At 40.1% G+C, this 25,136-nt stretch overlaps 1 protein-coding gene across 1 annotated transcript in view; it reads right to left on the reverse strand.

The window, feature by feature from the left end:
* Window positions 1-424: 424 nt before the first annotated feature.
* Window positions 425-25,136, reverse strand: part of LOC121368504 (glycine-rich cell wall structural protein 1.8-like) — a 30,679-nt gene continuing 5,967 nt past the window's right edge. Inside the window, exons 3-4 of the mRNA XM_041493243.1 lie at window positions 1,419-1,524; window positions 425-515 (exon numbers count right to left, since the gene is read on the reverse strand). Of these exons, the coding sequence (XP_041349177.1) occupies window positions 425-515; window positions 1,419-1,524 (197 nt within the window). The remainder of the gene's footprint in view (window positions 516-1,418; window positions 1,525-25,136) is intronic.

Raw genomic sequence — 25,136 nt, forward strand, 5'->3', positions numbered from 1 at the left:
AAAATCGATATTAAATCAACTATCCATGGTCATTCTTTAAATTGTTTAGTTTTCCAGTTAAAGAAATCAATAAGAAATTTTGTCTTAGATATAAAATGTTATCATCTATCTGTCCAAACTGTCTGAAAATTAGCCAATTCTATTTGAAATAGACGACAAATGACTATGACGTAATTTTTTTAGTACCGACAAGGTCATTGGTTAGTAACCATTATAACCATCCAATCAGGAGCTGGATGGCTTATTTTCCAAGTGAAGAAAAACAAACCCAACGTTAAGCGTTAACACCAAGGTAATAAAGAAAAGCAAACCGTTGAACTTTTATCGACGAGTGAAAATAAGAAAAGCCAGGCCTACGTTCAAACTATTCCGACAGGTTCTCTAAGTGATAAACTGTGGTTTACTGTGTAGCGTAAAAATCGGTTTAGCGAGCGTTAGCGACAAACGGCTGGCTGAACTCACCCCAGTACTGCGCAGTGTTCATGGAAGCTGTTAATTCTTCCTTTAGATGATTTCTATGTGTGGTTATACCATTTGTCAGGAGTTACATAATGTGTTTAAAACCCCATGTCATTTTTATTTCAAAATTAAACACGGGCAACCATGGCCTGTTTTATTACAGGGGCCGACTCCGTTGGTAAATACTGTATCAGTAAATGAAGTGAAACGAAATTGTCACTTTTAAAGGGACATTCCCGAGTTTGCTGCATTGCAAGATGTTTCCGACTAATAAAATATTTCTACGATTAAACTTACATGATAAATATATTTTCTTGTTTAGAATATCAGTGTCAGTATATTCCATGTGTTTCTGGTCGTCTTAATATTTGTAAGAAGCCGAAATTGGATTTTGTCTTCAAATAATTTCGTACGTACGAAAAAAAAGGTTTTTTTAGGAAATAAAATGAAATTTAACCTAGTACAAATATTAGAACGATCAGAAACATGTTCAATATACAGCCACTAATATTTTATGCAGAAAAATATATTTGATATGTTACTACAATCGTTAAAAAGTGTCTGTTAGTCGATAACATCTTAAAAGTTGCAGCAAACTCAGGAATGTCCCTTTAACGACAATCAAATGGATTTCGATGGCAAGCACTGTATTAGTATATGAAGTGTAGCGAGAATATATCTTTAATGACACTCAAAAACCGATGACGTAATACTCAGAAACTCGATAGGAATCAGTTGGCTTAGTCACGTGTCGTTTCTCTTAAACTTCAAAGACAGTGTATTTCAGCCTCAAGCCAGAAAAAAGGACAGAGAAACACAATACTGTTACTGTCGTTTGAGAATACTTCAAAGGCATTATCCCATTTAAAAAAAAAAAAAAAAAAATATATTTTATTAATGAAAAAACCAGGCGTGCGCTACAACAGCTTGTTCTGAATGTGCACGTTAAACGCTCTGACCTGACCTGACCATGCGGCGTCGGGTAAATACAAAGAATGTAGTCGGCAGTGCTGATGATAAGTGGAGAAGCTATCAGAACGATCGGGAAAATACCTTCCGTATTATCTTATAGATAAAGGGTACTAGAGTTTTAGTAAGATATTTTAATTTTTTCTTTCTTTCTTCTATCCTCTCCTAAAATCTGTCAACAGACACATCAAACAGATGGACGAATGGACGAGTGAGCGGCGGGTAGATAATGGAAGGTAGGTAATAGAGGGAAACAAGGCAATGAGAGACAGAGAGAGAGAGAGAGAGAGAGAGAGAGAGAGAGAGAGAGAGAGAGAGGGAGGGAGAGAGAGAGAGAGAGAGAGAGAGAGAGAGAGAGAGAGAGAGAGAGAGAGAGAGAGAGAGAGAGAGAGAGAGAGAGAGAGAGAGAGGGAGGGAGGGAGGGAGAGAGAGAGAGAGAGAAAGAGAGAGAGAGAGAGGAGGGAGAGAGAGAGAGAGAGAGAGAGAGAGAGAGAGAGAGGGGGGAGAAGATGAATCGATGGATCGATAGATGGATCGATATAGATAGATAGATAGATAGATAGATAGATAGATAGATAGATAGATAGATAGATAGATAGATGGATCGATAGATATATAGATAGATCGATAGATATATAGATAGATAGAAAGATAGATAGATAGATAGATAGACAGATAGAGAGGGAGGGGTACAGAGAGGAGGGGAGGGAGGGAGAGGGAGCGATATAGAGACAGACAGACGGATAGATAGATAGATAGATAGATAGATAGATAGATAGATAGATAGATAGATTGAGAGGAGTATAGAGAGGGAGATAGAGGGAGAGATGTATAGAGAGACAGACAGACATATAGACAGACAGACAGACAGATAGATAGATAAATAGTGTTAGAAAGAGATGAAAGAAGAAACAGTGACAGACACAAACGGACAGACAGACAAAGACACATAGTTAGGAGACAGACAGGTAATTGTACAGACAGGCAGACAACAAACATACGCACAAAAAATTCGCTGAATTGACAAATAGTTCTACTTAATGATATTACAGTAGTTACAGAATACCATTGACACTGTAGTGTCAAACTATTTAGATATGACAAGATAACTAAGACCATATCGACACTTCCTGTCAGTACACCGGTGTTACCCTTGTATTACCCAGCTCAATATATGATTATTTGCGCATGCGCTGTTTGCGTGTATTGACATATGCCTCAGTGATGGATTAGTTTGGAGATAAAAATAAATCAACGATTAAGATAACAGTATTTGATTGCTAGCTCAACTAATGGCATGCAATTCGACAATATTTAAATGCATGAGATGGCAAATTACTGTAACACAGACAACGGGCGCTAATGTGAGCTATGCCACTCACGTCTGTGAAAATATATTAATATTAAATGTTATTATCCACATAGTTCAAAATTGCCATCACATAACCGTTTTTGCCGTCCAAACCAGTGCACCACGTCTGGTATATCAAAGGCCGTGGTATGTGTTGTCCTTTCTGTGGGAAGATGCATATAAATGATCCCTTGTTGCTAATGGTAAACTGTAGCGTTTTTTTGTTTTTTTATAAGACTCATAGTCAAAAGTTACCAAATGTTTGACATGCAACAGCCGATGATGAATAAATGTACTCTAGTGGTGTCGTTAAACAAAACAAAACATTAACTTTTCAAACTGCAACTCCAAACAGATTTTGCTTGCCTACATCCATTCGAGTTTCAGACATGCTAACTACCCCCCCCCCCCCCCCTCGACGAGCCTTGGTCTCTAGCTTAGTCGAGGACATAGGGTTTAACGTGCACATTCAGAACAAGCTGTTGTAGCACACGCCTGTCGTGGGCGCACATTCTTGCGTCCACGACAGGAAAGGGAGGGGAGAGGCGGGATTCTCGCTTACGACTTAGCACTGAAGGAGCGTTCAAATATAGGTGATTATTTTATATGCTCCTAAAATGAGCGGAGCTACCTGGGTCTACTTCTTTACGTATTCAGGAGCTTGGGCGCTAGCAGTGACTCGCTATCCTGATTGTTTTGGCCTAACGTTAAATTAAAGTGATGACATGCAAACCGGTGAAAATTTTCACGAGCGAGCAATCTAATTAAAATTAGCTCCACTATTACATGTGGATCTAACAGCAGCCCGCTGGAGCTCATGTCCAGTTGACCTTTCATTCGACCAATCAAAACCTTACTTGCAAAATCATGCCAGTGATTTGAAAAGAATTTGAAAACACTCGGAATTATACCGAGGGTATACGAAATGATTCGGGTGAATTACGAAGTATGCCGGAAACTAATTGCAATATAAAATTTTATATAAAATTCGTTTCAAGACGAAAAAAAAAACCGTGATGGTATAGCCATAAAATCTCTTTATACTAGTATACAATCCAGAGTTTATTACTGCACTTTTCCCCCTGTTTTTTTCAATGTTGAAATAAACCAACAAGTTCGCCTATTGCATAAATTGTCTCGCCCGATATTTTTAGAATTTGCAAGGCCAAGTATGATTGGTCGATATTTAAAATTGTTATTTATAGATGAAAACCGGCCTCGGTGGCGTCGTGGTTAGGCCATCGGTCTACAGGCTGGTAGGTACTTGGTCCGGATCCCAGTCGAGGCATGGGATTTTTAATCCAGATACCGACTCCAAATACTGAGTGAGTGTTCCGCAAGGCTCAGTGGGTAGAACCACTTGCACCGACCAGTGATCCATAACTGGTTCAACAAAGGCCATGGTTTGTGTTATCCTGCCTGTGGGAAACGCAAATAAAAGATCCCTTGCTGCTAATCGGAAAGAGTAGCCCATGTAGTGGCGACAGCGGGTGTGATCTGTGTGATCCTTAACCATGTGTCTGACGCCATATAACCGTAAATAAAATGTGTTGAGTGCGTCGTTAAATAAAACATTTCTTTCTTATAGATGAAATGTCACCTGGACATGGGAGTCCACGCAATGCTGTTAGATCTACTGGTAGACCCAGTAGAGCTAATTTTAATCAGATTGACGAGCGAGCGCCCTGATCTCACCTCCTGAACACACCACTAGATGTATCACTAACAAAAAAAAACACCAAAAAAATCATTTAAATCTCATTCTGCGCATCACGAGAGTCCGTTACTTCCGGCGACGCACCATGATGAAAGACCTCTGTGTATTCGTCCACGTTGGACGCTTCCGCCAGAATATCCACCAATGAATAGCTGTCTGCTGTATCGGTTCCAATCGTCTGCAACCCGTGCTATACTGGAGTGGAGAGAAGCGACAGAAATTCCCAAGCCCATGATTGATGTTCCGTCATCGCCGAATCTCGGCTGTCGATAATGTCTGAATACAGCTGATGCCCGAGGAAGCGCTGGGGCATTTTATTGGATCAAACAACAAACCAAAATTTGAGAGTTTAATGTGTTTGGAGAGAAAACACTCCTGAAAGTAATACGACGCGCTGAATTATCGGATTTTCATTTCTTGTCACTCGGTAATATTCGGCGGCGTGCCGATGGCCAACGAAGACTCTATTACGAACTCCGTGTGAGTTGACAGAAAACAAAACCCAGATTTACAAAGTATACGCCAGACATACACATCTCAGAGAAGGGATGCCCGGCGACATAAATATATTCAATTAAACAATAAACATTGCCACAAGCATTTAGGCTACGTGCGTTTTCAAATGGACGGAATGATGGAAACTCATCGCAACACAAACATTGTAACAATGTATTGAGGCTGAACCGTAAAGTACTTACGCCTAATGAAGAGGAGTGGGGTCCGGGTTTTATGTAGAGAGAGAGAGTGTGTGTGTACAACGGGGGGAGAGGATTTTGTTAACTGAACTGGACCTATTTCACAAAACATGAGGTCGAATTTACAAATCCTGTTTATGTCTTACATGTGTTTAACTATATACATTTTTTAATGCTTAAACTCAGGTGTTTAACTTTAAGAAAATAATCTTCGTAAAGTTTACGTCTGCGACTATAGCAGTTATCCCGGTCATATGTTTACATATATTTAGCATCTATTTTATGCTGAAAATTACATCATTACGCAAGAATTAAAACAACGTTATTTGTTGTACTGTTAATAGTAATAATAATTGTCATGTAGTCGTAGATTTACGTTTATGTGCAAAACTTGGCTGTTAATAGTAATAATAATTGTCATGTAGTCGTAGATTTACGTTGATGTGCAAAACTTGGCTGTTAATAGTAATAATAATTGTCATGTAGTCGTAGATTTACGTTGATGTGCAAAACTTGGCTGTTAATAGTAATAATAATTGTCATGTAGTCGTAGATTTACGTTGATGTGCAAAACTTGGCTGTTAATAGTAATAATAATTGTCATGTAGTCGTAGATTTACGTTTATGTGCAAAACCTGGCTGTTAATAGTGATGTGCAAAACATGGCTGTTAATAGTAATAATAATTGTCATTTAGTCGTAGATTTACGTTTATGTGCAAAACTTGGCTGTTAATAGTAATAATAATTGTCATGTAGTCGTAGATTTATGTTGATGTGCAAAACTTGGCTGTTAATAGTAATAATAATTGTCATGTAGTCGTAGATTTACGTTTATGTGCAAAACTTGGCTGTTAATAGTAATAATAATTGTCATGTAGTCGTAGATTTACGTTTATGTGCAAAACTTGGCTGTTAATAGTAATAATAATTGTCATGTAGTCGTAGATTTACGTTGATGTGCAAAACTTGGCTGTTAATAGTGATGTGCAAAACATGGCTGTTAATAGTAATAATAATTGTCATTTAGTCGTAGATTTACGTTTATGTGCAAAACTTGGCTGTTAATAGTAATAATAATTGTCATGTAGTCGTAGATTTACGTTGATGTGCAAAACTTGGCTGTTAATAGTAATAATAATTGTCATGTAGTCGTAGATTTACGTTTATGTGCAAAACTTGGCTGTTAATAGTAATAATAATTGTCATGTAGTCGTAGATTTACGTTGATGTGCTAAACTTGGCTGTTAATAGTGATGTGCAAAACTTGGCTGTTAATAGTAATAATAATTGTCATGTAGTCGTAGATTTACGTTTATGTGCAAAACTTGGCGTACAATGTTTTTTGAGATTGGGCCCACAACTTTACTTAAACTCAGGCCGTAGTCTACGGCATAGGAGGATATGTACAAAGTGCAATTAATATTACAATAGGATGGTGGGTGAACAGTATAAAATAATAATACGTACACGTCTTGGATTTAACAAGAAGAGTCCATGCCTACCCTGTAGATCCATTTCTAAATAGGCAGTATAATGTTACTGATACTTAAAGTAAAATTGTACCTTCGCCGAGAAGGTTCGATCCTGAGACCAAAGCACCTCGGGCAAGCGCTCTACCGGCCGAGCTAGATCCAGCGCCAGTGCTGTTTTACATAATGCAATATGTGTCATGTCTAGAATACTTTCAGCGCTTTTCACATGGATTTTGTTTTCCACAAACACATTTGAGGAATTCCTAAAGACGTTTTCAGACAGTTTTTATTGCCACATAGGCGTTAAAAAGCCATTCAACAAATTTATATTCAGATATTTGAACAGCAACGGCCATGATAATACTATTCAGTCATAACATTCCCGTGCTTTTTGTTCCTTTTTATGATTATTAACTCGTTATTTACAGACAGGAAATAAAAGTTTCAAATCTTTTCTGACTCAGAAGTATCACCTTGGTTACCTTAACATTGGTCATAAGCTTTTAGGTTTAAAGTTATCCATATAATTCTTTCAGGGATTTTCGATTAAGGCTGCTGCACAGTATGGTAGAAGACTAGTTATTTGTGAATCTTCAGCTGAGATTTATGCATGCCAGCCCATGACATCCTAAATGCCCCCCTCTGGTTTAAAAATAAAGAAAGATACAGGTAATTTTAGTCTCAATGTCATAATTATAAAGAGGACTCATTTTAAATATTTTGTGTTAAATTTCAAAAGAGGGCCCTCGAACTGTATGATTTTGGGTGCATTTTTGACACGGTTCACATCAATCTGATTAAAATTAGTTCTACTGGTCTACCAGTAGATCTAACAGCATTGTGTGGACTCCCATGTCCAGGTGACATTCCATCTATAAATAACAATTTAAATATCGACCAATTACACTTTGCCTTTTATAGCGTTATTCGGGAGTATACAAATTCTAAAAATATCGGGCGAGACTATTTATGCAATAGGCAAGTCAGGTCATAGGGCTTTACGTGCACATTCAGAGCAAGCTGTTGTAGCGCACGCCTGTCCTGGACATGCAATAGGCGAACTTGTTGGTCTATTTCAACATTAAAAAAAGGGGGAAAAGTGCAGTAATACACTTTGGATTGTATACTAGTATAAACAGATTTTAGGGCTATACCATCACGTTGTTTTTTTTTCGTCTTGAAACGAATTTTATATAAAATTTTATATTGAAATTAGTTTCCGGCATACTTCGTAATTCACCCGAATCATTTCGTATACCCTCGGCATAATCCCGAATGTTTTCACATTCTTTTCGAATCACTGGCAAAGTAAGGTTTTGATTGGTCGAATGAAAGATCAGCTGGACATGGGCTCCAACGGGGTGCTGTTAGATCCACAGGTAATAGTAATTAACCAGTGGAACTAATTTTAATTAGATTCACATAACACCAATACAAACCATTCCCAAGCGGGAGTTGGCGGATATGGCGTATATTATATTTATGGAAACTTTGAATCATTTGAATAAAGGTTTAGCCATTAAATGTTTCACAAATTCAGCTTGATTGAAAATTACCAAAATTGATCGCGCCCCACTTTTGCCACAAGGAAAACTCGGTGCATGAATACCAAACCTCATTACAGCTAAACTATTTGCAATTATGGAGAAAAAGCAAATGTAATTTAAAAAAAATAACTCTTTGTTTATCAATAAGCTTAAGATTGTATTTCATAATATTCCAAATAATTACCCTTCAATCATGGATCTATGTAAAAGCAACACGTGAATTATACTGTTACCTCTGGTGGCCTTACATCGTTCTCGTTGTCGTTCAGGTGATCGGATGTAGTCCAGTGGTCAGCGTGGTCGATGGAACAGTGTGTCGCAGGAGTAATCCCTTGATGCGCGGTCGGTCTGAGCTCGATCCCCGTCGGTGGGCCCGTTTGGATATTTCTATTTCCAGCCAGTGCATCATGATTGGTACATCAAAGGCCGTGGTATGTGCTATCCTGTCTGTGTGATGGTGACAGCGATTTTCCTCCCTCCTCCCTCAATATCTGTGTGGTCATTAACCATATGTCCGACACCATATAACCGTAAATAAAATGTGTTGAGTGCGTCGTTAAATACAACATTTCCTTCCTTCCCCTTTTGTGGACCCACTCCAACCCGTGATCCACGACTGGCATATAAAACGAAGTACAATGTGCTATTCAGAACTGTGCATGTAATAGATACCTTGCTGCTTTTTTAAGAGAGTTAAAGTTTGTTTTGTTTAACGACACCACAAGAGCACATTGATTTATTATTCATCGGTTATTGGAAGTCAAACATTTGGTAATTTTTGACATATAGTCTTAGAGAGGAAACCCACTATATTTTTTCTATTAGTAGCAAGGGATCTTTTATATGCACCATCCCACAGACAGGAAAAGACATACGACGGCCTTTGATATACCAGTCGTGGTGCACTGGCGGGCAGGACGTAGCCCAGTGGTAAAGCATTCGCTCGATGCGCGGTCGGTCTGGGAGACAACACAATATTGTACTGTTAAGTATGGTGGGAAGGAAAGCGAAATACAATAAGATCAAAGAACTAAATACTCTAGATCAAAGACTTGTCAAAAAAGCTTTGTAAGAATCTTCCATATATAATTAATTTTAACATTTTTGAAAACGTTTATTGAATTTCGTGTTTTTAAAATATTAAAGAATATGTCGTCGTTTCGTGCGTGATTTTTGATACTCGTTTACATTTATGAATTATTGAGAAATCATGATGGTGATAATTCAATCGATCGTCCATTTGATCCCGGCTTTCCTGAGCTTTCTGTCATTGTTTGTTTCGTTTAACGACACCACTAGAGCACACTGATTTATTAATCATCGGTTATTAGATGTCAAACATTTGGTAATTTTGACATATAGTTTTAGAGAAAAGAAACCCGCTACATTTTTCTTTTTACTGCTAACTACGTGTCAGAATTACTAAATATGTGACATTAAATAACCGATGATTAATTAATCAGTGTGCTCTAGCGGTGTCCTTAAACAAAACAAACATCTTTAACATGAACTGTTTTAAAACTAAGGACACTTTTTCGTAGTTTTCGGTAGGTGGGTAGTTATTGCCTTCTTTCCCACCTTTGCTAGGTGCGGTCTTCATTTTCAGAGAGCCATGGAAAACACGGTGCAATGTCTGTTTGTTGTTTCTTTGTTTATACATATTTCTGGCTTATATCCAATTACGGCTCAAGCACGTTGTTCTGGGAACACACAAACACACATCAGCAATCTGGATTGTTTGTCCAGGACATAGGATTAGTGGTTAGTTGTTAGTGGTTAGTGTTTGATGGGATTTCTTTTCGTGCATATAGATGCACAATCCAGTTAGGATTCAAGCATATTGCCCTGGGCACTTAGCTCGCTTGTTTGGATTTTTTGTCTAGGATAGAGGTTCACGAACATTTAATTTGATTCATTTAAACTTGATTCCCGTGTTTATATTTCATTAAGGTTCTGGGCACACATCTCGGATATCTAGCCTATGGTTTGACCGCAGCGTCACAGATGTGATTTTAACTTGATTCCCGTGTTCATATTTCATTAAGTTTCTGGGCACACATCTCGGATATCTAGCCTATGGTTTGACCGCAGCGTCACAGATGTGATTTTAACTTGATTCCCGTGTTTATATTTCATTAAGGTTCTGGGCACACATCTCGGATATCTAGCCTATGGTTTGACCGCAGCGTCACAGATGTGATTTTAACTTGATTCACGTGCTTATATTTCATTAAGGTTCTCGGCACACATCTCGGATATCTAGCCTATGGTTAGACCGCAGCGTCACAGATGTGATTTTAACTTGATTCCCGTGTTTATATTTCATTAAGGTTCTGGGCACACATCTCGGATATCTAGCCTATGGTTAGACCGCAGCGTCACATATGTGATTTTAACTTGATTCCCGTGTTTATATTTCATTAAGGTTCTGGGCACACATCTCGGATATCTAGCCTATGGGTTGACCGCAGCGTCACAGATGTGATTTAAACTTGATTCCCGTATTTATATTTCATTAAGGTTTTGGGCACACATCTCGGATATCTAGCCTATGGTTAGACCGCAGCGTCACAGATGTGATTTAAACTTGATTCCCGTGTTTATATTTCATTAAGGTTCTGGGCACACATCTCGGATATCTAGCCTATGGTTTGACCGCAGCGTCACAGATGTGATTTTAACTTGATTCACGTGTTTATATTTCATTAAGGTTCTCGGCACACATCTCGGATATCTAGCCTATGGTTAGACCGCAGCGTCACAGATGTGATTTTAACTTGATTCCCGTGTTTATATTTCATTAAGGTTCTGGGCACACATCTCGGATATCTAGCCTATGGTTAGACCGCAGCGTCACATATGTGATTTTAACTTGATTCCCGTGTTTATATTTCATTAAGGTTCTGGGCACACATCTTGGATATCTAGCCTATGGTTTGACCGCAGCGTCACAGATGTCATTTTAACTTGATTCCCGTGTTTATATTTCAAGGTTTAACTTGATTCCCGTGTTTATATTTCATTAAGGTTCTGGGCACACATATCGGATATCTAGCCTATGGTTAGACCGCAGCGTCACAGGTGTGATTTTAACTTGATTCCCGTGTTTATATTTCATTAAGGTTCTGGGCACACATCTCGTATATCTAGCCTATGGTTTGACCGCAGCGTCACAGATGTGATTTTAACTTGATTCCCGTGTTTATATTTCATTAAGGTTCTCGGCACACATCTCGGATATCTAGCCTATGGTTAGACCGCAGCGTCACAGATGTGATTTTAACTTGATTCCCGTGTTTATATTTCATTAAGGTTCTTGGCACACATCTCGGATATCTAGCCTATGGTTAGACCGCAGCGTCACAGATGTGATTTTAACTTGATTCACGTGTTTATATTTCATTAAGGTTCTCGGCACACATCTCGGATATCCAGCCTATGGTTAGACCGCAGCGTCACAGATGTGATTTTAACTTGATTCCCGTCTTTATATTTCATTAAGGTTCTGGGCACACATCTCGGATATCTAGCCTATGGTTTGACCGCAGCGTCACAGATGTGATTTAAACTTGATTCCCGTCTTTATATTTCATTAAGGTTCTGGGCACACATCTCGGATATCTAGCCTATGATTTTACCGCGACGTCACAGATGTGATTTTAACTTGATTTCCGTGTTTATATTTCATTAAGTTTCTGGGCACACATCTCGGATATCTAGCCTATGGTTTGACCGCAGCGTCACAGATGTGATTTTAACTTGATTCCCGTGTTTATATTTCATTAAGGTTCTGGGCACACATCTCGGATATCTAGCCTATGGGTTGACCGCAGCGTCACAGATGTGATTTAAACTTGATTCCCGTATTTATATTTCATTAAGGTTTTGGGCACACATCTCGGATATCTAGCCTATGGTTAGACCGCAGCGTCACAGATGTGATTTAAACTTGATTCCCGTGTTTATATTTCATTAAGGTTCTGGGCACACATCTCAGATATCTAGCCTATGGTTTGACCGCAGCGTCACAGATGTGATTTAAATTTGATTCCCGTGTTTATATTTCATTAAGGTTCTGGGCAAACATCTCGGATATCTAGCCTATGGTTTAACCGCAGCGTCAGAGATGTGATTTTAACTTGATTACCCGTGTTTATATTTCATTAAGGTTCTGGGCACACATCTCGGATATCTAGCCTATGGTTTGACCGCAGCGTCACAGATGTGATTTTAACTTGATTCCCGTGTTTATATTTCATTAAGGTTCTGGGCACACATCTCGGATATCTAGCCTATGGTTTGACCGCAGCTTCACAGATGTGATTTTAACTTGATTCCCGTCTTTATATTTCATTAAGGTTCTGGGCACACATCTCGGATATCTAGCCTATGGTTTGACCGCAGCGTCACAGATGTGATTTAAACTTGATTCCCGTGTTTATATTTCATTAAGGTTCTGGGCACACATCTCGGATATCTAGCCTATGGTTTGACCGCAGCGTCACAGATGTGATTTTAACTTGATTCCCGTGTTTATATTTCATTAAGGTTCTGGGCACACATCTCGGATATCTAGCCTATGGTTTGACCGCAGCGTCACAGATGTGATTTTAACTTGATTCCCGTGTTTATATTTCATTAAGGTTCTGGGCACACATATCGGATATCTAGCCTATGGTTAGACCGCAGCGTCACAGGTGTGATTTTAACTTGATTCCCGTGTTTATATTTCATTAAGGTTCTGGGCACACATCTCGTATATCTAGCCTATGGTTTGACCGCAGCGTCACAGATGTGATTTTAACTTGATTCCCGTGTTTATATTTCATTAAGGTTCTTGGCACACATCTCGGATATCTAGCCTATGGTTAGACCGCAGCGTCACAGATGTGATTTTAACTTGATTCCCGTGTTTATATTTCATTAAGGTTCTTGGCACACATCTCGGATATCTAGCCTATGGTTAGACCGCAGCGTCACAGATGTGATTTTAACTTGATTCACGTCTTTATATTTCATTAAGGTTCTGGGCACACATCTCGGATATCTAGCCTATGGTTTGACCGCAGCGTCACAGATGTGATTTAAACTTGATTCCCGTCTTTATATTTCATTAAGGTTCTGGGCACACATCTCGGATATCTAGCCTATGATTTTACCGCGACGTCACAGATGTGATTTTAACTTGATTTCCGTGTTTATATTTCATTAAGGTTCTGGGCACACATCTCGGATATCTAGCCTATGGTTTGACCGCAGCGTCACAGATGTGATTTTAACTTGATTCACGTGTTTATATTTCATTAAGTTTCTCGGCACACATCTCGGATATCTAGCCTATGGTTAGACCGCAGCGTCACAGATGTGATTTTAACTTGATTCCCGTGTTTATATTTCATTAAGGTTCTGGGCACACATCTCGGATATCTAGCCTATGGTTAGACCGCAGCGTCACATATGTGATTTTAACTTGATTCCCGTGTTTATATTTCATTAAGGTTCTGGGCACACATCTTGGATATCTAGCCTATGGTTTGACCGCAGCGTCACAGATGTGATTTTAACTTGATTCCCGTGTTTATATTTCATTAAGGTTCTGGGCACACATATCGGATATCTAGCCTATGGTTAGACCGCAGCGTCACAGGTGTGATTTTAACTTGATTCCCGTGTTTATATTTCATTAAGGTTCTCGGCACACATCTCGGATATCTAGCCTATGGTTAGACCGCAGCGTCACAGATGTGATTTTAACTTGATTCCCGTCTTTATATTTCATTAAGGTTCTCGGCACACATCTCGGATATCTAGCCTATGGTTTGACCGCAGCGTCAGAGATGTGATTTTAACTTGATTCCCGTGTTTATATTTCATTAAGGTTCTGGGCACACATCTCGGATATCTAGCCTATGGTTAGACCGCAGCGTCACAGATGTGATTTTAACTTGATTCCCGTGTTTATATTTCATTAAGGTTCTTGGCACACATCTCGGATATCTAGCCTATGGTTAGACCGCAGCGTCACAGATGTGATTTTAACTTGATTCCCGTCTTTATATTTCATTAAGGTTCTCGGCACACATCTCGGATATCTAGCCTATGGTTTGACTGCAGCGTCACAGATGTGATTTAAACTTGATTCCCGTCTTTATATTTCATTAAGGTTCTGGGCACACATCTCGGATATCTAGCCTATGATTTTACCGCGACGTCACAGATGTGATTTTAACTTGATTTCCGTGTTTATATTTCATTAACTTTCTGGGCACACATCTCGGATATCTAGCCTATGGTTTGACCGCAGCGTCACAGATGTTATTTTAACTTGATTCCCGTGTTTATATTTCATTAAGGTTCTGGGCACACATCTCGGATATCTAGCCTATGGTTAGACCGCAGCGTCACAGATGTGATTTTAACTTGATTCCCGTGTTTATATTTCATTAAGGTTCTGGGCACACATCTCGGATATCTAGCCTATGGTTGACCGCAGCGTCACAGATGTGATTTAAACTTGATTCCCGTGTTTATATTTCATTAAGGTTCTTGGGCACACATCTCGGATATCTAGCCTATGGTTAGACCGCAGCGTCACAGATGTGATTTAAACTTGATTCCCGTGTTTATATTTCATTAAGGTTCTGGGCACACATCTCGGATATCTAGCCTATGGTTTGACCGCAGCGTCACAGATGTGATTTAAACTTGATTCCCGTGTTTATATTTCATTAAGGTTCTGGGCACACATCTCGGATATCTAGCCTATGGTTAGACCGCAGCGTCACAGATGTGATTTTAACTTGATTCCCGTGTTTATATTTCATTAAGGTTCTCGGGCACACATCTCGGATATCTAGCCTATGGTTAGACCGCAGCGTCACAGATGTGATTTTAACTTGATTCCCGTGTTTATATTTCATTAAGGTTCTGGGCACACATCTCGGATATCTAGCCTATGGTTAGACCGCAGCGTCACAGATGTGATTTTAACTTGATTCCCGTGTTTATATTTCATTAAGGTTCTGGGCACACATCTCGGATATCTAGCCTATGGTTTGACCGCAGCGTCACAGATGTGATTTTAACTTGATTCCCGTGTTTATATTTCATTAAGGTTCTGGGCACACATATCGGATATCTAGCCTATGGTTAGACCGCAGCGTCACAGGTGTGATTTTAACTTGATTCCCGTGTTTATATTTCATTAAGGTTCTGGGCACACATCTCGGATATCTAGCCTATGGTTTGACCGCAGCGTCACAGATGTGATTTTAACTTGATTCCCGTGTTTATATTTCATTAAGGTTCTTGGCACACATCTCGGATATCTAGCCTATGGTTAGACCGCAGCGTCACAGATGTGATTTTAACTTGATTCCCGTGTTTATATTTCATTAAGGTTCTTGGCACACATCTCGGATATCTAGCCTATGGTTAGACCGCAGCGTCACAGATGTGATTTTAACTTGATTCCCGTGTTTATATTTCATTAAGGTTCTGGGCACACATCTCGGATATCTAGCCTATGGTTTGACCGCAGCGTCACAGATGTGATTTAAACTTGATTCCCGTCTTTATATTTCATTAAGGTTCTGGGCACACATCTCGGATATCTAGCCTATGGTTTTACCGCGCGTCACAGATGTGATTTTAACTTGATTCCCGTGTTTATATTTCATTAAGTTTCTGGGCACACATCTCGGATATCTAGCCTATGGTTTGACCGCAGCGTCACAGATGTGATTTTAACTTGATTCCCGTGTTTATATTTCATTAAGGTTCTGGGCACACATCTCGGATATCTAGCCTATGGGTTGACCGCAGCGTCACAGATGTGATTTAAACTTGATTCCCGTATTTATATTTCATTAAGGTTTTGGGCACACATCTCGGATATCTAGCCTATGGTTAGACCGCAGCGTCACAGATGTGATTTAAACTTGATTCCCGTGTTTATATTTCATTAAGGTTCTGGGCACACATCTCAGATATCTAGCCTATGGTTTGACCGCAGCGTCACAGATGTGATTTAAATTTGATTCCCGTGTTTATATTTCATTAAGGTTCTGGGCACACATCTCGGATATCTAGCCTATGGTTTGACCGCAGCGTCAGAGATGTGATTTTAACTTGATTCCCGTGTTTATATTTCATTAAGGTTCTGGGCACACATCTCGGATATCTAGCCTATGGTTTGACCGCAGCGTCACAGATGTGATTTTAACTTGATTCCCGTGTTTATATTTCATTAAGGTTCTGGGCACACATCTCGGATATCTAGCCTATGGTTTGACCGCAGCGTCACAGATGTGATTTTAACTTGATTCCCGTCTTTATATTTCATTAAGGTTCTGGGCACACATCTCGGATATCTAGCCTATGGTTTGACCGCAGCGTCACAGATGTGATTTAAACTTGATTCCCGTGTTTATATTTCATTAAGGTTCTGGGCACACATCTCGGATATCTAGCCTATGGTTTGACCGCAGCGTCACAGATGTGATTTTAACTTGATTCCCGTGTTTATATTTCATTAAGGTTCTGGGCACACATCTCGGATATCTAGCCTATGGTTTGACCGCAGCGTCACAGATGTGATTTTAACTTGATTCCCGTGTTTATATTTCATTAAGGTTCTGGGCACACATCTCGGATATCTAGCCTATGGTTAGACCGCAGCGTCACAGATGTGATTTTAACTTGATTCCCGTGTTTATATTTCATTAAGGTTCTGGGCACACATCTCGGATATCTAGCCTATGGTTTGACCGCAGCGTCACAGATGTGATTTTAACTTGATTCCCGTGTTTATATTTCATTAAGGTTCTTGGCACACATCTCGGATATCTAGCCTATGGTTAGACCGCAGCGTCACAGATGTGATTTTAACTTGATTCCCGTGTTTATATTTCATTAAGGTTCTCGGCACACATCTCGGATATCTAGCCTATGGTTAGACCGCAGCGTCACAGATGTGATTTTAACTTGATTCCCGTCTTTATATTTCATTAAGGTTCTGGGCACACATCTCGGATATCTAGCCTATGGTTTGACCGCAGCGTCACAGATGTGATTTAAACTTGATTCCCGTGTTTATATTTCATTAAGGTTCTGGGCACACATCTCGGATATCTAGCCTATGGTTTTACCGCGACGTCACAGATGTGATTTTAACTTGATTTCCGTGTTTATATTTCATTAAGTTTCTGGGCACACATCTCGGATATCTAGCCTATGGTTTGACCGCAGCGTCACAGATGTGATTTTAACTTGATTCCCGTGTTTATATTTCATTAAGGTTCTGGGCACACATCTCGGATATCTAGCCTATGGGTTGACCGCAGCGTCACAGATGTGATTTAAACTTGATTCCCGTATTTATATTTCATTAAGGTTTTGGGCACACATCTCGGATATCTAGCCTATGGTTAGACCGCAGCGTCACAGATGTGATTTAAACTTGATTCCCGTGTTTATATTTCATTAAGGTTCTGGGCACACATCTCGGATATCTAGCCTATGGTTTGACCGCAGCGTCACAGATGTGATTTAAATTTGATTCCCGTGTTTATATTTCATTAAGGTTCTGGGCACACATCTCGGATATCTAGCCTATGGTTTGACCGCAGCGTCACAGATGTGATTTTAACTTGATTCCCGTGTTTATATTTCATTAAGGTTCTGGGCACACATCTCGGATATCTAGCCTATGGTTTGACCGCAGCGTCACAGATGTGATTTTAACTTGATTCCCGTGTTTATATTTCATTAAGGTTCTGGGCACACATCTCGGATATCTAGCCTATGGTTTGACCGCAGCGTCACAGATGTGATTTTAACTTGATTCCCGTGTTTATATTTCATTAAGGTTCTGGGCACACATCTCGGATATCTAGCCTATGGTTTGACCGCAGCGTCACAGATGTGATTTAAACTTGATTCCCGTGTTTATATTTCATTAAGGTTCTGGGCACACATCTCGGATATCTAGCCTATGGTTTGACCGCAGCGTCACAGATGTGATTTTAACTTGATTCCCGTGTTTATATTTCATTAAGGTTCTTGGCACACATCTCGGATATCTAGCCTATGGTTAGACCGCAGCGTCACAGATGTGATTTTAACTTGATTCCCGTGTTTATATTTCATTAAGGTTCTGGGCACACATCTCGGATATCTAGCCTATGGTTAGACCGCAGCGTCACAGATGTGATTTTAACTTGATTCCCGTGTTTATATTTCATTAAGGTTCTGGGCACACATCTCGGATATCTAGCCTATGGTTTGACCGCAGCGTCACAGATGTGATTTAAACTTGATTCCCGTGTTTATATTTCATTAAGGTTCTGGGCACACATCTCGGATATCTAGCCTATGGTTTGACCGCAGCGTCACAGATGTGATTTTAACTTGATTCCCGTGTTTATATTTCATTAAGGTTCTGGGCACACATCTCGGATATCTAGCCTATGGTTAGACCGCAGCGTCACAGATGTGATTTTAACTTGATTCCCGTGTTTATATTTCATTAAGGTTCTGGGCACACATCTCGGATATCTAGCCTATGGTTAGACCGCAGCGTCACAGATGTGATTTTAACTTGATTCCCGTGTTTATATTTCATTAAGGTTCTGGGCACACATCTCGGATATCTAGCCTATGGTTAGACCGCAGCGTCACAGATGTGATTTTAACTTGATTCCCGTGTTTATATTTCATTAAGGTTCTGGGCACACATCTCGGATATCTAGCCTATGGTTTGACCGCAGCGTCACAGATGTGATTTAAACTTGATTCCCGTCTTTATATTTCATTAAGGTTCTGGGCACACATCTCGGATATCTAGCCTATGTTTTACCGCGACACAGATGTGATTTTAACTTGATTCCCGTGTTTATATTTCATTAAGGTTCTGGGCACACATCTCGGATATCTAGCCTATGGTTTGACCGCAGCGTCACAGATGTGATTTTAACTTGATTCCCGTGTTTATATTTCATTAAGGTTCTGGGCACACATCTCGGATATCTAGCCTATGGTTTGACCGCAGCGTCACAGATGTGATTTTAACTTGATTCCCGTGTTTATATTTCATTAAGGTTCTGGGCACACATCTCGGATATCTAGCCTATGGTTAGACCGCAGCGTCACAGATGTGATTTTAACTTGATTCCCGTGTTTATATTTCATTAAGGTTCTGGGCACACATCTCGGATATCTAGCCTATGGTTTGACCGCAGCGTCACAGATGTGATTTTAACTTGATTCCCGTGTTTATATTTCATTAAGGTTCTGGGCACACATCTCGGATATCTAGCCTATGGTTAGACCGCAGCGTCACAGATGTGATTTTAACTTGATTCCCGTGTTTATATTTCATTAAGGTTCTGGGCACACATCTCGGATATCTAGCCTATGGTTTGACCGCAGCGTCACAGATGTGATTTTAACTTGATTCCCGTGTTTATATTTCATTAAGGTTCTTGGCACACATCTCGGATATCTAGCCTATGGTTAGACCGCAGCGTCACAGATGTGATTTTAACTTGATTCCCGTGTTTATATTTCATTAAGGTTCTGGGCACACATCTCGGATATCTAGCCTATGGTTAGACCGCAGCGTCACAGATGTGATTTTAACTTGATTCCCGTGTTTATATTTCATTAAGGTTCTCGGCACACATCTCGGATATCTAGCCTATGGTTTGACCGCAGCGTCACAGATGTGATTTTAACTTGATTCCCGTGTTTATATTTCATTAAGGTTCTGGGCACACATCTCGGATATCTAGCCTATGGTTTGACCGCAGCGTCACAGATGTGATTTTAAACTTGATTCCCGTGTTTATATTTCATTAAGGTTCTGGGCACACATCTCGGATATCTAGCCTATGGTTTGACCGCAGCGTCACAGATGTGATTTTAACTTGATTCCCGTGTTTATATTTCATTAAGGTTCTGGGCACACATCTCGGATATCTAGCCTATGGTTTGACCGCAGCGTCACAGATGTGATTTTAACTTGATTCCCGTGTTTATATTTCATTAAGGTTCTGGGCACACATCTCGGATATCTAGCCTATGGTTAGACCGCAGCGTCACAGATGTGATTTTAACTTGATTCCCGTGTTTATATTTCATTAAGGTTCTGGGCACACATCTCGGATATCTAGCCTATGGTTTGACCGCAGCGTCACAGATGTGATTTTAACTTGATTCCCGTGTTTATATTTCATTAAGGTTCTGGGCACACATCTCGGATATCTAGCCTATGGTTAGACCGCAGCGTCACAGATGTGATTTTAACTTGATTCCCGTGTTTATATTTCATTAAGGTTCTCGGCACACATCTCGGATATCTAGCCTATGGTTAGACCGCAGCGTCACAGATGTGATTTTAACTTGATTCCCGTCTTTATATTTCATTAAGGTTCTGGGCACACATCTCGGATATCTAGCCTATGGTTTGACCGCAGCGTCACAGATGTGATTTAAACTTGATTCCCGTGTTTATATTTCATTAAGGTTCTGGGCACACATCTCGGATATCTAGCCTATGGTTTTACCGCAGCGTCACAGATGTGATTTTAACTTGATTCCCGTGTTTATATTTCATTAAGGTTCTGGGCACACATCTCGGATATCTAGCCTATGGTTTGACCGCAGCGTCACAGATGTGATTTTAACTTGATTCCCGTGTTTATATTTCATTAAGGTTCTGGGCACACATCTCGGATATCTAGCCTATGGTTGACCGCAGCGTCACAGATGTGATTTAAACTTGATTCCCGTATTTATATTTCATTAAGGTTTTGGGCACACATCTCGGATATCTAGCCTATGGTTAGACCGCAGCGTCACAGATGTGATTTAAACTTGATTCCCGTGTTTATATTTCATTAAGGTTCTGGGCACACATCTCGGATATCTAGCCTATGGTTTGACCGCAGCGTCACAGATGTGATTTAAACTTGATTCCCGTGTTTATATTTCATTAAGGTTCTGGGCACACATCTCGGATATCTAGCCTATGGTTTGACCGCAGCGTCACAGATGTGATTTTAACTTGATTCCCGTGTTTATATTTCATTAAGGTTCTGGGCACACATCTCGGATATCTAGCCTATGGTTTGACCGCAGCGTCACAGATGTGATTTTAACTTGATTCCCGTGTTTATATTTCATTAAGGTTCTGGGCACACATCTCGGATATCTAGCCTATGGTTTGACCGCAGCGTCACAGATGTGATTTTAACTTGATTCCCGTCTTTATATTTCATTAAGGTTCTGGGCACACATCTCGGATATCTAGCCTATGGTTTGACCGCAGCGTCACAGATGTGATTTAAACTTGATTCCCGTGTTTATATTTCATTAAGGTTCTGGGCACACATCTCGGATATCTAGCCTATGGTTTGACCGCAGCGTCACAGATGTGATTTTAACTTGATTCCCGTGTTTATATTTCATTAAGGTTCTTGGCACACATCTCGGATATCTAGCCTATGGTTAGACCGCAGCGTCACAGATGTGATTTTAACTTGATTCCCGTGTTTATATTTCATTAAGGTTCTTGGCACACATCTCGGATATCTAGCCTATGGTTAGACCGCAGCGTCACAGATGTGATTTTAACTTGATTCACGTGTTTATATTTCATTAAGGTTCTGGGCACACATCTCGGATATCTAGCCTATGGTTTGACCGCAGCGTCACAGATGTGATTTAAACTTGATTCACGTGTTTATATTTCATTAAGGTTCTCGGCACACATCTCGGATATCTAGCTTATGGTTTGACCGCAGCGTCACAGATGTGATTTTAACTTGATTCCCGTGTTTATATTTCATTAAGGTTCTCGGCACACATCTCGGATATCTAGCCTATGGTTAGACCGCAGCGTCACAGATGTGATTTTAACTTGATTCCCGTGTTTATATTTCATTAAGGTTCTCGGCACACATCTCGGATATCTAGCCTATTGTTAGACCGCAGCGTCACAGGTGTGATTTTAACTTGATTCCCGTGTTTATATTTCATTAAGGTTCTGGGCACACATCTCGGATATCTAGCCTATGGTTAGACCGCAGCGTCACAGATGTGATTTTAACTTGATTCCCGTCTTTATATTTCATTAAGGTTCTGGGCACACATCTCGGATATCTAGCCTATGGTTTGACCGCAGCGTCACAGATGTGATTTAAACTTGATTCCCGTCTTTATATTTCATTAAGGTTCTGGGCACACATCTCGGATATCTAGCCTATGATTTTACCGCGACGTCACAGATGTGATTTTAACTTGATTTCCGTGTTTATATTTCATTAAGGTTCTGGGCACACATCTCGGATATCTAGCCTATGGTTAGACCGCAGCGTCACAGATGTGATTTTAACTTGATTCACGTGTTTATATTTCATTAAGGTTCTCGGCACACATCTCGGATATCTAGCCTATGGTTAGACCGCAGCGTCACAGATGTGATTTTAACTTGATTCCCGTGTTTATATTTCATTAAGGTTCTGGGCACACATCTCGGATATCTAGCCTATGGTTAGACCGCAGCGTCACAGATGTGATTTTAACTTGATTCCCGTGTTTATATTTCATTAAGGTTCTGGGCACACATCTTGGATATCTAGCCTATGGTTTGACCGCAGCGTCACAGATGTGATTTTAACTTGATTCCCGTGTTTATATTTCATTAAGGTTCTGGGCACACATATCGGATATCTAGCCTATGGTTAGACCGCAGCGTCACAGGTGTGATTTTAACTTGATTCCCGTGTTTATATTTCATTAAGGTTCTGGGCACACATCTCGTATATCTAGCCTATGGTTTGACCGCAGCGTCACAGATGTGATTTTAACTTGATTCCCGTGTTTATATTTCATTAAGGTTCTTGGCACACATCTCGGATATCTAGCCTATGGTTAGACCGCAGCGTCACAGATGTGATTTTAACTTGATTCCCGTGTTTATATTTCATTAAGGTTCTGGGCACACATCTCGGATATCTAGCCTATGGTTAGACCGCAGCGTCACAGATGTGATTTTAACTTGATTCACGTGTTTATATTTCATTAAGGTTCTCGGCACACATCTCGGATATCTAGCCTATGGTTAGACCGCAGCGTCACAGATGTGATTTTAACTTGATTCCCGTGTTTATATTTCATTAAGGTTCTGGGCACACATCTCGGATATCTAGCCTATGGTTAGACCGCAGCGTCACATATGTGATTTTAACTTGATTCCCGTGTTTATATTTCATTAAGGTTCTGGGCACACATCTTGGATATCTAGCCTATGGTTTGACCGCAGCGTCACAGATGTGATTTTAACTTGATTCCCGTGTTTATATTTCATTAAGGTTCTGGGCACACATATCGGATATCTAGCCTATGGTTAGACCGCAGCGTCACAGGTGTGATTTTAACTTGATTCCCGTGTTTATATTTCATTAAGGTTCTGGGCACACATCTCGTATATCTAGCCTATGGTTTGACCGCAGCGTCACAGATGTGATTTTAACTTGATTCCCGTGTTTATATTTCATTAAGGTTCTTGGCACACATCTCGGATATCTAGCCTATGGTTAGACCGCAGCGTCACAGATGTGATTTTAACTTGATTCCCGTGTTTATATTTCATTAAGGTTCTGGGCACACATCTCGGATATCTAGCCTATGGGTTTGACCGCAGCGTCACAGATGTGATTTAAACTTGATTCCCGTATTTATATTTCATTAAGGTTTTGGGCACACATCTCGGATATCTAGCCTATGGTTAGACCGCAGCGTCACAGATGTGATTTAAACTTGATTCCCGTGTTTATATTTCATTAAGGTTCTGGGCACACATCTCAGATATCTAGCCTATGGTTTGACCGCAGCGTCACAGATGTGATTTAAATTTGATTCCCGTGTTTATATTTCATTAAGGTTCTGGGCACACATCTCGGATATCTAGCCTATGGTTTGACCGCAGCGTCAGAGATGTGATTTTAACTTGATTCCCGTGTTTATATTTCATTAAGGTTCTGGGCACACATATCGGATATCTAGCCTATGGTTTGACCGCAGCGTCACAGATGTGATTTTAACTTGATTCCCGTGTTTATATTTCATTAAGGTTCTGGGCACACATCTCGGATATCTAGCCTATGGTTTGACCGCAGCGTCACAGATGTGATTTTAACTTGATTCCCGTCTTTATATTTCATTAAGGTTCTGGGCACACATCTCGGATATCTAGCCTATGGTTTGACCGCAGCGTCACAGATGTGATTTAAACTTGATTCCCGTGTTTATATTTCATTAAGGTTCTGGGCACACATCTCGGATATCTAGCCTATGGTTTGACCGCAGCGTCACAGATGTGATTTTAACTTGATTCCCGTGTTTATATTTCATTAAGGTTCTGGGCACACATCTCGGATATCTAGCCTATGGTTTGACCGCAGCGTCACAGATGTGATTTTAACTTGATTCCCGTGTTTATATTTCATTAAGGTTCTGGGCACACATATCGGATATCTAGCCTATGGTTAGACCGCAGCGTCACAGGTGTGATTTTAACTTGATTCCCGTGTTTATATTTCATTAAGGTTCTGGGCACACATCTCGGATATCTAGCCTATGGTTTGACCGCAGCGTCACAGATGTGATTTTAACTTGATTCCCGTGTTTATATTTCATTAAGGTTCTGGGCACACATCTCGGATATCTAGCCTATGGGTTGACCGCAGCGTCACAGATGTGATTTAAACTTGATTCCCGTATTTATATTTCATTAAGGTTTTGGGCACACATCTCGGATATCTAGCCTATGGTTAGACCGCAGCGTCACAGATGTGATTTAAACTTGATTCCCGTGTTTATATTTCATTAAGGTTCTGGGCACACATCTCAGATATCTAGCC

The sequence above is a fragment of the Gigantopelta aegis genome, chromosome 1, assembly GCF_016097555.1.
Source record: "Gigantopelta aegis isolate Gae_Host chromosome 1, Gae_host_genome, whole genome shotgun sequence".
Lineage (NCBI taxonomy): Eukaryota > Metazoa > Mollusca > Gastropoda > Neomphalida > Peltospiridae > Gigantopelta > Gigantopelta aegis.